The 13,592-nt window shown below is 36.8% G+C and overlaps 1 protein-coding gene across 7 annotated transcripts in view; it reads right to left on the bottom strand.

The window, feature by feature from the left end:
• LOC120083175 (2-methoxy-6-polyprenyl-1,4-benzoquinol methylase, mitochondrial) overlaps positions 1–6,420 on the bottom strand; it is a 30,163-nt gene extending 23,743 nt beyond the window's left edge. Inside the window, exons 1-6 of one of the 7 annotated variants that reach the window (XM_039038796.1) lie at positions 6,284–6,420; positions 6,127–6,205; positions 5,052–5,204; positions 4,536–4,631; positions 1,123–1,249; positions 644–705 (exon numbers count right to left, since the gene is read on the bottom strand). In XM_039038796.1, coding sequence (XP_038894724.1) covers positions 644–705; positions 1,123–1,249; positions 4,536–4,629 — 283 coding nt within the window. In that variant the 5' untranslated portion in view covers positions 4,630–4,631; positions 5,052–5,204; positions 6,127–6,205; positions 6,284–6,420. Of the gene's footprint in view, positions 1–643; positions 706–1,122; positions 1,250–2,489; positions 2,642–4,535; positions 4,632–4,803; positions 5,006–5,051; positions 5,210–6,126; positions 6,206–6,283 lie in introns of those variants that run through there. The other 6 variants (XM_039038800.1, XM_039038797.1, XM_039038803.1 and 3 more) reach the window with 6 other exon arrangements.
• Positions 6,421–13,592: the final 7,172 nt, after the last annotated feature.

Raw genomic sequence — 13,592 nt, 5'->3', positions numbered from 1 at the left:
GTAGAGTATTCCCTTAATTTCATTTATCAATGAAATGTTTCACTTAAAAAAATAATAAATAAATAAAAAGGAAAAAATGCCCCAAGGCAATCAAACAATGTCAACCAATTTGAGAGGGCTGGTAAACTTTCTCCTTTTTCTCTTAGAACTTTCTATATACAAAAAGCATAAAAATGTAATACTGCCCCTTTCCCTTTACATTATAAAGCCCAATACTGCACCTATTCCCACAGACAAACATTCTGTGAAACCCCTAAATCCTAACTAACATGTTGACGATGAAATACCCTTCTTTCCCCTTCTTGTGTATTATATCATAATCAGGACCTACAGAAACCATTCCCTTAAGCTTTTTACTTTTTTCACTGACCCAAATGACCACTGACCACAAGGCCCGCATATGGTAATTGGCTATCTAATCTAAGCAAGCGATCTTATACTACAGAATTTTGAAATTCCAAATTAACACAAAGTTAGTCTCAAAAACAAAGAACAGAATCTTTGCAAACGAAGTTGGTAAAATCAAATGTCTCTTCTTAATCAAAGTTAGCACATCAACATTTTCAAATTATGACAATCACGAGAATCGATATCACATTATTGAAATAAAAAATAAAAAGAATAATTCAAATAGTTTACGTACCTGTACCACCAGCCACATCAAGATGCTTCATTCCAGGAAAAGGATTTAGCTCGGAAACAAGCCTGTATCAAACAAAAATAATAAGAGAGGGACTAAGAGAGAATAAAATATGCTTTAATGAGAAAACTTGACTTTCATTGTAAAAGGTGAAAGAATACACAGGTCAAAAATACCCACAAAAAGAGCCAAACTAAGAACAGGTTCTAGTCAAGAGAATTAAGACCAACCCTAGAAACTAATGCCCAGAAAGAAACTGAGAATCTAACAATGGAGAATGGACTAAACATCACTAAAAGAACTCTCAAACCCTCAGAAGATTATGTTATTCTCTCACTCCAAAGCCACCACAAAATAGCACACACAACCGCCTTTAACATGAACGGGCAGATGAAGGATAAGATCCTCAACCCTCACGCCCTCAGAGAGAAGAAAATATGTCACATGGGTGAGAGAAGAAATTCCAGTTAAAAAAGTTGCACCTGTCTTTCCACAATCTATGCAATCCACCACTCATCAAATCATTCATCAGATCATAATTTGAAGCAACATTGCTGAAGACATTACCAACTAGTCGGCTTTTTTCCTCTTCAGGCACTTCTTTGAATCCTGGAAAAAGAACCGATGGATAATTTTCCTTCATATTTACACCATATATGAAAGAGGCTTAACAACGAGAAATGCAAGTTACTTTCAAGAGTTTAAGTTCACACCAAATTTATTTGAAGTCTAAAACAAGATTTGTCTACGATCACTTCCCAAAGTTAGTCGTTATTAATTAGATGTTAGCATAATGAGTGTGAAATCATGTTTAAGCATAAAGTAAACTTCCATTCAACAAATTTATGTCAACAAATGTCTCACATTTATTACTTTATTTTATAGTATAACTTAAAGTTCGGTATTTGAATAAAAATAAGATCTTATGCAATAAACTACTTCCACTCAACATTAGATAAAATTTTGGTATTTGAGAGTCAATAATTGATAGCAAAAATTGTTCCCCGAACAACTTTCTTCTCATTGGAAAACCACCTAGCCTACTTGGTTAACAAAGATGTTTCCAGCTCCAATTGCTTCCCCTTGGAAGATTGGGAAGAAAATGATATCAAACTTGATGAGATTTTGACATAAACCTCACCAACGCTCCCTTTCCAAAAGCAATCTCTAAGGATGTTTTCCAGCTCTTAACCATCATATTTGGGCATCTAAAGATGGAAAAGAAGTATAATGATATGGTCGAGAAAATCAAAGTTACAAGAGTTGATCTACCACCTCTACAAAGGGAGACATTCTTCCAATTGGCCAACACAACCCCACCCCAGTTGTTAGCACCTTTACCTCTTCGGCTCTTCATCAGTAACATTTAGTCTACCACTTGAGATTTTGGTAGCTCCATTTTTAGGCCATAAAAAGCATCAAACAACTTCACCATCTTATAGAAATTGCTGAGATTTCTATGATTGTTGCTGCCAAAAAAGAGGAAAAGGGAAAAAGAAAAAGAAAAAGGTTTGACCTTCTAGGATCTACATTTAGAAGAAATTTGAAAGATGATGGAGTCCATAATGGACTGACCTGAGCTATACTATATTCACCGTTGAACTTGATTTAGGGTGCAGATTTTTGGATATGGACACACACACAAAAAAAAAAAAAAAAAACGGGGGATTTCTTTACACAGTCATTACTTGAAAGCATGGATTCTCCTTAAGTTGATTGCCCACAACTATTTACAAAGACTATTTGGCAGGATAACTACCCTAAGAAGATTAAATTCTTTTTACAGGACCTGCTGGACAAGCCTTATTTTGTCTTGAACAATGTGAGGCGCCTTATTTGGTGTCCTCACCTTTTTTCCAACTGAGGTGCACACCTGCACCAAGCATCTAGACGTGCGCCCGGGAGGGCATTTAAAACACTATGCCCACCAAGCTGTCAATTCCAACAAGCATCTTCAACAAGGACTTCCCTCATGGCCTTGTCTCCAAATTGTTGTATTCTCTGCAAACAAAGGCAAGAGACTCAATGTCATTTATTCATCCATTGCCCATTTGCTCAATCTGTTTGGAACAACTTGACAATGGCTTTCAATTGGTCAGTGATCCTTCAAGGATCCTTGCATTCTCCTTAAATTTTTCTTATTGGACCACCCTTACAAATTGGAGAAGGAACTTATGTGGAAGAATCTTGTCCATGCCTTTTTAGTATATATGGAAAGAAAGAAATCATCGGACCTTTGAATCTAAGGAGACATCATACAGGAGTTTTTTTTCTGACAATGTCCTTCATAATGCCTTTTCTTTGTGTAAATTCAATTCTCTCTTCTCTTCTTATTCTACTTCCTCTGCTTTGTTCAATTGGAGATGATTATCGTAACTCCATTAGATTGGGGATCTCTTTTCCCCTCTTTTTTATAATTTCATACATCAATAAAATTATTTCTTATAGAAAAAAAAAAAGTTGATAAATTCATATCACCACAATCAAGAAGAGAAAAGGAGCCTACATAAGTCACCCTAGAGACGTTAATCAAATCTCTACGTTTCCTGTTAAAGTATTGATATAATTAAATTTACCATAACCCATTAGCTTAAGCTTGGGTCCATCGATAAGCTAACATGATACCAGGATCCTTTGTTCAAACTCCTATAATGTCATTTCTTCCCCAATTAAAATTGATTTCTATTTGTTGGACCTTCTACAATTTTCAAGCCCACATGTGAGAGGGAATGTTAAAGTGTTGATATAATTAAATTTTTCATAACCCATTAGCTTAAGCTTTTAGAATCAATCAGAGACCCATTGATAAAGGTCAAGAATGACTTTCTTGCTATGTAGCCAAGAGTCCACAAGATTCATTTGGGCCCAAAGCCTTTTATGTGAAGTACCTCAAGAAGAAATCACCAAACAACCATGTTGTATGCCGTCACAAAGTTGAGCTTGAAAATCTACCCTTTTTCCCTTATCAATCCATCAAGTGGTATCCAAAATAACCTAAAATAATGATGGAAGGAGAAGAACTACAACATAATTTTAAAATTCTTTTGAAATGTTATATTTGATTAGCTTAAAAATCTAATCCCAACTCCTAGTTTCTTTCTTGAAATTCAACTACCAAACTATTACTCCCTATATTCCATAACTTTGACCCTCATTTCCAACACTTCCAAAGGATAGTTATCACAGCATTAGACCGTAGTAACTTTTCTTTCCAAATCAATTGACACCCAACAAATAAATATTTGAGATTACCGAGAGTTTAAAAACTAAAGTTGAACACGTATTGAAAACTTTAAACAGATAAAACAAGTCATTCAGATGAAAGGGCAGTAGAAAAAGAGTTGACTTGCATCTTGACCCACTTTTTACACAACAAAACACATACCAGTTAGGCATCATACACACATTCCTCCGTGTACTATGAACCCTACCTTTTCAACTGTATTTACTCCACCCAAGTACAGTATATAAATGGAAATTCTAACCATTTTAGCAGCCCTTCCAACCAAATGGCTGCCTAAATTTTCTCATTCATAAACAAGACCACCAAAACTTGGGGAAAATGAACTTAAAGAAAATTATCCAAGCACACCAACTCGACGTTTCTTCTAAGTTCTACCCTAAAGACTCTTAACCAACTCCCTACAGCAACTCCCCCTTTGGAATTCAACTAGAATTACGATGTCGGGGTTTTCCTACAACAGGACCTCCTTAACTGCCGAAAACTTGGAAAATTGTTTTCCAAAAATAGAGGCATGGAACTCGAAGATACAACAGCAATAACAACTATTGAGATATACTATTAACATTGACAATTCAAAAAAACAAGCATAGGTAAGACTCAAATCCCCCTACCATGTTCTAATACGAGAAAGAAAGGGAGAGAGGGACCAACCAAAACTTGTAGCATGTGAATGTAATAGATTGGCAGAAGAAAACATTGGAAAAAGTTTACTTCCAATCCTTCTAGTCATTGAACGCAAAGCCATGACTGCAACAAAGAAACAAAAACATTGATTATCCTCTATCCCAAGTAACAGATAAACAATGCATTCATAAATAATGGAATGTATACATAATTTCAATTTTGAACGAATGACTGAAACAGAGACTTCATTGCAAAAAGAATTGGATAAAAATAATTGCGCCAATGCCAAATTTACCTTGTAATTGAAAATCAAAAGGAAGGGATGGAAATGGGTTGTGTATAATTAGGGCTGAAACTTAAATTTCAGAGGGAAGGATCAATGGAAACTGGAAGAGAGTAGGGATAACGGAGAAGGAGATGCGCTTGAAATGGGATCACCGTAAGCCGTTTTTCCCTACGGACCGTTCGGAAACTTTTTCTTTATTCTTTTTTTATTATACTTATTTTTAAATTACAATTTTAAAGAAATACATAAAAAATTACCTTTTTGGACGTGGATCACTTGCTGAACTGTGTCTTATACACGAGATTTCGGGAACTGTCGGTAGGCGTTGATACGGCGTGGCGGCGTATGAGCATCGGCGGTTGGAGGGTTGGGCGGCAATCTGATTTTCGGCTTATAGTGTTATTCCATGCCTAATCGATATCCCTAAATCCTTAGTAAGAGAATTACTTATCTCGAATTGAAACTAAGGTCACGTTTATCAAATTATAATAAAAATTAGTATAATCATTGTGAGATTTTATTGATAGATCAATTGTAACAAATCTGGATCGTAAATATAATAAATTTAGTTTTTTACCTCTAAGGGTCAAACGATAACGCTAATAGTAAAGACGTCAAAATTCATAATTTTTTCTCTAGAACAATAACAATAATGGTAATCGTAACGGTAACGGTAATGGTAGTGATAACGATAACGATACGACGTAATTTTGATATGCAATTGGATTGAGCACGCTCTGTTCATCAATTTGTTTGCATTTTTTTATTACATATTTGGAAGTGAGGATGCAGATCACAAGTAAATAATAACAAAATTAATCAATTGGAGTCGTTTTCTATATTATCATTGATAGATTACCTTTTTACTAAAGTAAAACGTGACCTAAATGCTAATGAAACCAAAAATCGAGCATGGAACCTAACTTTGAAATCGAATAAAACCTCAAGATTAATCCCAACCTCCAACATTCATAAAACAACTTCCATGATTTAGCCCAAGTACAATATGAAAATCACTTTGAAAGTCTTTAAATACTTATTCAAAAAGTCTTTGATCCAAATCACTCAATCTCTAATGAAATAAAATTCAAACCTGTCAAATGCGAAAATTAAGGGTTTAGAACCCGAGTTACAACAAACCAATAAGAGATTTAAGGGACTATAAGGCCCTTAACACTTATCGAAACGTCACCTAAATTTTCTTAAACCGCTATAATTTCCATCAAACTTCGAATTTATGCTCGAAACAACATGGATAAATTATTTTAAGCCAAACCATACCACCGAAAACCAATTCACATCGAAAATAACCATAGATCACCATAAACTTACTCCAATTAAAAGTTGACTAACGCCTCCAGCGACAGCAGGGCGACAACATGATCGGTAGTAGTGCACAATGACAGAAAAGCTGGGGGCGTGTGTGTGAGAACGTGAGAGAAAAAAAATGAGATGTAAAAAAAGGGAGAGAGAGATTAGAGACACCCACAAATAATAGACACCACGAGCGCTCCAAACGACCAGTGGCAAATGTCGATGGGAGGCAATGGAAGCGCGATAGGGACTGCTGTGCAAAACGGTGGTGAGTAGTGACGATGAAAGTTTGTCGAAAGGGAGAAAGTTTTATAAGAGTGAAACGCACACAAAATGTGTATTGTTTGCCTTAGATTTAGGATGTTTTTTAATATGATTTGAAGTGTTTGCTAGTGATTTTTAGGTTTTATGTTTGAGAATTAAATTATACTCAAAATGAGCTAAAAAGGATCAAATTATGCCTAAAGAAGTCAAAACTGAGCAATGAATTAAAAGGAGAGAAGAAAAGAAGGAAGAAAACATGAAGATGTGAAGATTTCTATTGTCTATCATCTTTTGTTTGTCATTAAAAGGAAAGCGTAAAGACAGAGTAATTACGTTGCCTCGTTATGCTTTAAAGCAGTAGCTATGCATCTGATGTAGCATAATTATGCTCCAACCAGGATAACATTATGCTACGGTGCTGCCTTTCCTAAAATAAAAATTTCTGCAATTTTGGAAAATTTCTCTTATTTAATCTAGAGTTTTTAGCTGGCCACTACATCGAATGTTGGAGTGTTTGAATCCTAGAGAGAGGGTTTAGAGTACAATATGGAGATTTATTGATGTCGGAAAGATCAAAGATTGTTCGAAGGTCAAATTCATCATGAAGACGTGCTTGGAAGTCAGATAACTTCTTCTTTCCCTTTTATTTATTGGATTCTTTTCTGTATTTTTGCACTCTTGATTTAGTTTTGTCTATGGGAGTCATGTTAGGCTAAATTTCTCATAGTTCTAAGGGTAGATGAATTCTTAGGTTTAAATTGTCGAACATTTTGCTTCTTGAGTGCTAATTTATATTCACGCTTTCTAGCATGACCGTTCTTAATGCTTTTAAATGTTTAATCAGCATTTGAATGATTTTATAATTTAAATCTTTCTAGAAAGAGTTTGTTTTAAATTAGATTGTGCATGTTAGACTATCGTTTGAACACACTATTGTAAGGAACATTATATCATGCTTCTTAATATGGTTTCACGGTGCTAGTTATAATTTAATTGACATGAGAAAATATTATTTACAAAAGATTCAATCCGGATAAAAGACTTCTAGATGTTTTGTTAATTATTTCAAGAGGCAAAGCATGTGTGTTCGGTAATACCTTTGATGAAATCTATTCCCTAAAATGTCTCTTAGTTGATAATTCTTCATATTCGATCATTTTTATTGCTTTCTTAGTTAGTTTCTTTATCTTACATCACAAGTTAGTCCTTAAATAAAATTAGAACGATCTTTGAATAGCTAAAAAAATATCAATCTGATTCTCAGAGTACGATACAAAGCCTTTTATGTCGTTTTACTATAACATGACCGCGTTCACTTGCACATTGCATCAGAGAGACAGATGGGTCTGCATGTTTTTTTTCCTTCCTTCGTAATCATGAGAGTCAAGAAGAAGATATTTTTGTAGGGATGACCTTCACTTAGGTGCCTCAACGATTAATGACCCACTCCTAAGAAACAAGTGAAAACTAATTAACCTTATGCTGACAACGAATTGTGCTTACTGCATTTTATATAGCATCATACTAGGGACAACTCTCCCAACCGTAATTGTCGCAACCCTAATTGTCTGGGATGGGCTATTGCATGATTTTAAATTTTTATTACGATTTTTCGATTCAGCTTCATGAGTGCCCTACCACCACGATTTTCCAATGTAGTCACATCGTGATTTTTAAAAACAATGCATTCCAATTTTGAAAAGCATCAGGGTGGAGAATCTTCGATTAGGCAGGGAATGGGGAGGGTGCGAGGAGAAAAAATTCCTTATTCGGTGGAGAATGGGGAGGGTGCGAGGAGAAAAATTTCCTTATTAGTTAAATGGGGATGGGGACAAAGATTATATTCCCCACCCCCACCTTGAATATATATATAAATAATTATATGTAATATTTTATTTGACATATATACATGCATACACACATACCTACAAACTTAAAGCCCCAATTTGTACTCTTTTTATATTATGCTTTTTGCAAAAATGTCCTTCTCTCTTTTGGATCATCTTGAAAATCTCCATTACCAATCATTTGTATATCTTGGTGCTTCTAACCATCCACTCATTTTTGCTCAATTAGCTATGTTATAGTAATACACATATAATAGTACATACAAATAATAGTGAAAACTCAATCAGGTTGATCTTTTGAGTCTGCTTCAAGACAGGATAACTAGTGACCCAATCTTGGGATAAAGGTTCTCTTGTGCCTATATTTATTTATGTTTAATTCTTATACATAGAAAATGAGACTCAATAATTTGACTACTAATTTTTTTATATATATATATATACATAATTAAGTCGAGATTGGGATATACTATTGTAAAATTTTAATTTTAATTTTTAGAAATTATGAAAAATAAACATTTAATCATATCATTGTCACATATGAATGAGAAATTTAATTATTTCCGTAAAAAAAATTCAAAGAATGATTTAAGTTAATTAATTGTTTTTTTAAAATTCAAATCGAGAATCCTTGTGGGAAAAATAAACTTGTCAACCTTAACTAAAAATTTTCATAGTGATCTTCGTGAATTCTCCAAAGGGAATCCTCGTCCCAATCCACGTGAAAATTTTTTCATAGATTAAGAATAAAATGGGTAGTTAGGACGGGGACGAGAAAGCCACCCTTGACCCCACTGCTCTACGGATATTTTTAGATAGATGCTAAAAACTACATGTTCATTGTTGACTCTAAATGTTAACTTACCTTCCTCCACATCAATCTAGGTCCTTCCAGTGACCAATAATGGTCGTCCCAAGATAATGGGGACCTCATAATCCTCCTCCATCTCTAACACTACAACATTTGTAAGAAAAATAAACTTGTCAAACTTAACTAACACATTCTCAACTATATCTCATGGATACGCTAAAGATTTGCCAACTTTCTGCAACGAAATTGTAATGTGTCTCATCTCATTGAGCCCTAGTTTCGTGTAGAGCAACAGAGACATCAAGTTAATGGAAGCACCTAAATCACTGATAGATCTAAAAAAGAACTATATTTCCTTGTTTAATTTGAGCTCGTTGTTGGATTTTATGTGTTTATTGTGTTATTTTGTAGGTACTGAGCAATCAAGAGGTAGAATTAATTATTTAGAGCTGATCGGGGTTAATTTGAAGCAAATGGGAGTTGATTTGAGCATCCGGACTTCAAAGGAGTAAAAAAGCCAAAATGTGCCTGCTTCAGCGTCACAACGCTCACCTTATACAAAGCCTCGACGCTCGTCTGATGCTGCAAGGCAGTAGCCTGATGTGCAGGAGAGCATTGCAACGTTCCGAGTTGGCAGCAATGCCCGCCTGCATTGTAATGTTTCCCTGATGCTTGTGACATTTTTTGTCGAGCGTTGCAACACTGTTTCCAGCGTTGCAATGTTGTGATGATTTCTATAAATACTTCCCTTCGCCTTTAGGTCAAAATATGCTGAATTTTGGGGGTTGAACTGATGGAGGCCAAAGTTAAACGTCATTCTTCTTCGTTTCCCTTCAGAATTTAGTGTCTTTAGGTTAGTTTTTCTTTTTGTTTTGGGTTGTAATCAATAGATTGGATGTGTATCTCGGATTTGTTTATGAAAGAAAAGGTAACTTCTATCTAATTTTTTGAGCAAGAGCCGTATGTTTAATTTCTTGAAGAATTTCTAGTTAATCTAACTGAATTATTGTGAACTCTTTGGGACGATTTGATTGAATTTTAATGGAACTTTTATAAATTAATATGACAAATTAGTTTATTGAAATTCTTGTTTGCAAAATCGTCATAGTCTATGCATATATTGATTGATTTAGTTGCGCATATTAGGATCACATTGTAAAGTCTAGACTTTTTCTAACCAAATGCATGTATACCCTGATATAATCTTTTCCAAATAAATCATGCAATAAGATATAGCTTTTTTCCAACTTGTAGTATGTCTCAACAATTGAATCCTTTCATAATGCAATTCAATTTTAACTTATATGTCACTAAGAAGGAAGAGTTGTAAATCGAATTAGGGCTAATTTGGTTTAATATCGAATTTTGCTAATTGGGCTATTAGATTTTCAAATAGGTTGAAGGGTTGACAGATTCAGTGTAATTATTTGATGCCTAATGAAAGAAATTGCATAGGAAACTCTCTCTTACTCTAGAAATTAGATAGACTCCTATTCTTGATTACATTTACCTTTTTTATTTTAATTTCACGCATATATCTATTCCACACAAAAAAAACCCCTATTTACTGCTATAGTTAGAAAATTAACTTAACGAACAAATCGCGCTTCTCTGCGGATCGACGCAGACTTACCACTGTTGCTACGTTTCAGTAGTAATAGGAGTAGTTCGCTATATACAAATTTTCTTTTGATCAAGTTTGAAGCTTATTAACGATGTAAGTTTTGGGCCTCTATCAATCACAAAAGGCTTTTTAACAATAAAAGAACCTATAATGTAGGGGATAGTAAAACTCCTTGGATCCTTTAGCTTATAAGATAGCTTCTTTTGTAGAATTGCACTGCACTCTTCTGTCAAATTTACTGTTTTATTCTTCTTAAACTTTTTTTTCCTAGATAACACCTCACGGCTAAGGTGTTTGAGGGTCACCTGCCGAGTATGGTGAAGGAAAATTTAAAGGTCCTTAAGCGGAAGCATGGGATCGAATCCAAAACCAAAATTTACAGAACATAAATTTTACAGCAAAAACATACAGATTATGCATTTAAAAGATAATTGCAACATACTTTTAAACATAGATTATAGAATAGAAAATGGTTTAAGAAACCTTACCATTGAAGATTCTATCGGTCCTAGTCGATTTGAATCACTTGGAAGGGGGCGGGATGCCTTGGAGGCACCATAGATTGCACCGTTGGCAACGGCGCTTTTGAGTGCCCCTAACCTTGAGGGGCCGTAGATCGAATTCTGGGCTAAGGTTACCGCCCTTCGAAACTCCCTTCTGGAAAAGGTGAAGTAGATCGACCAGGTTACCGGAAATGACCAGCTCTCCAACGTGTTGCGGATCCTTCGGCCGTGAGAGGGTCTTTTGGCGGCCGTGTGAAGCTTAGCTTGCTTTAGCAGCCACGTGATGATTCGACTTCTGTGTAGGCGTAGGAGCTGGGCGAAGCGGTAGCGAAGCTCTGGTGGTGATGCAAGTGCGTGGTGAGCGTAGTAGCCCCCTCGGGTTGCCCGATCGTATACTGAGGTGCTCCCCGCCGGTTGTTGGAACGACGCGAGCCGGGCCTCGATTCAGAAAGATGAAGGGCCAAAAAGTCGAAATAGGGGGTTACTAATTCCCCATCTCATTGGGGGCGGAAAACGAATCGACATCTCGATGTGAGACAGCCTTTTCAATTTTGCAGAAGCATATCCAGAAGCCGATACCAACAGCAGTAGAGAAAGACCCCCGCTAATAGAAAAGCATATCTGCCGATGATAACGACAGCAGTACCGATAGCACCAATAGCATCCCTTCCAGTTCCCTTTACTAGTAAGGGGAGCCATCACCAGGGCCGATGATCCAACCCCATACGGAGATGCCCTTATGATGATGGGCGTGATCCATAGCCGATGTTGGCTAGAAGCAGTCTCCGTTTTCGCTATATGCAGCACCCCTTCGACGTTTCAGATCGATATTGAGTTCCATATCCTCTTACAGATATTCCAGATGTAGAGACAGATCCAAAGCCATTTGATCGAGATCAACACTAATGTGAAATACACAACCTTGACTTCGACCCTTCGCCTATCGGTGAAATAAATAGGGTTTGCTTTACTATCGCAACCAGAGAGAGAGAGGCCTAATGCTCATCAGGTCTTCAACCTTGACAAGAAAGAGCTTATAGGTGTTCAATAGTCGCGAACAGGAACCTAATAAGTCCTTGTATAGGGTGGGCCTGGGCCATAATGGAAGTATAGCGGGGCTTTAGAGGTGAGCCGATAGGCGAACAAGCGTGGCTGTAAAGCGAAGTGGCTGTTTGATTTCATAGTTCATCTTGACTTGAGTGAAGCGATCGAAGTCCTTAGATGATACTTGACACAGCGGGCATAAGTAAAGAATGGAGCTCCTGTTCGAAGCGTACTTGTTCGCCGCACGCCATTTTGGAGAAATCGAGACTGGGGGGAAAGAGCAACCAACTCCTAGGATATGTCTCGAATGCTTTTCTTTCGCCATCTCCAAGTATACCAACAGACATAACTGAAACAAGAAGAAGATGTAAGCGACGAAGAGGACGGATTCCGCTGCTATTGCTATTTCACCGATAGGCGAACAAGCAAAGAAGGCCGTAAGGGGACGAGGTGAGCTGATAAGCGAACAGTCCGCCGGGAGGTGAGCCGCGATAGCTATGGAATAGCCGTAGGGCACGAACGGTATTCAATTGATTTGAGCTCTATCGTCCCACCGGTCCAAGCCATATCAACGAAAACCGTCCGTTGTCCTTTACTTGTTTAGTGGCATCTGTCTGAGGGCATCTGCAATTGTCTGTTTCGGTATTCACTCTTGTAAACGGTCGCAAACGCTCATCTGTCTACGACCCTTCTTTCTTTTATTCATATTCAATATCCCGGTTATCTTTTTAGCGAATATCTCCCGTGCTTGGTTAATCGATTGAAGTACAGGTGCTTCGGTCAGCATGCATGACTAGGTGCTAAAGAGGTGCTAAAGAAATAGAAGCTTTTTATGCTCAAATTACATCAGCAGGATCAACTGTAGGTATTGGAAATTGGTAAAGCATGACTGACGTCCTCAATCCGTCAATCCAATCAATACCGCTTCCCCTCTTTTATTCAAGATAGCTGCTTTTATTTTATTCAAGGGGGGGCGAATACCTTGCTTGTAAGTAACATAATTTTTTTCTTTAAAGATATGCTACTTCCCGCTCTTCTGTCTGTCATCTGTCAACAGGTATCGGTCGCATCTGGTCAATCAGTACACACGATATCTGTCTGTAATTAAATCGAGATCTTTTTCGTTATGTGACTTGAGCATTCCGTCGGTTTCCTATTCAGTGCTCTAACGGCTCTGATCTCCGCCCCATATTGGCTTCGATCTTAGTACGCGGCCGGAGGATTCCGTTGGTCCTAGCCTCAGTCTTTGACTTGAGCATTCCGTCGGTTTCCAACTCAATGCTCTAACGACTCTGATCTCTGCCCTTTATTGGCTTCAATCTTAGTACGTGGCCTAAGGATTCCATCGGTCATAGCCTCAGTCTTTTACTTGAGAATTCTGTTGGTTTCCA

Source organism: Benincasa hispida, chromosome 8, assembly GCF_009727055.1.
Source record: "Benincasa hispida cultivar B227 chromosome 8, ASM972705v1, whole genome shotgun sequence".
Classification (NCBI taxonomy): Eukaryota; Viridiplantae; Streptophyta; class Magnoliopsida; order Cucurbitales; family Cucurbitaceae; genus Benincasa; species Benincasa hispida.
This window is presented reverse-complemented; position numbering and strand designations above follow the sequence as displayed.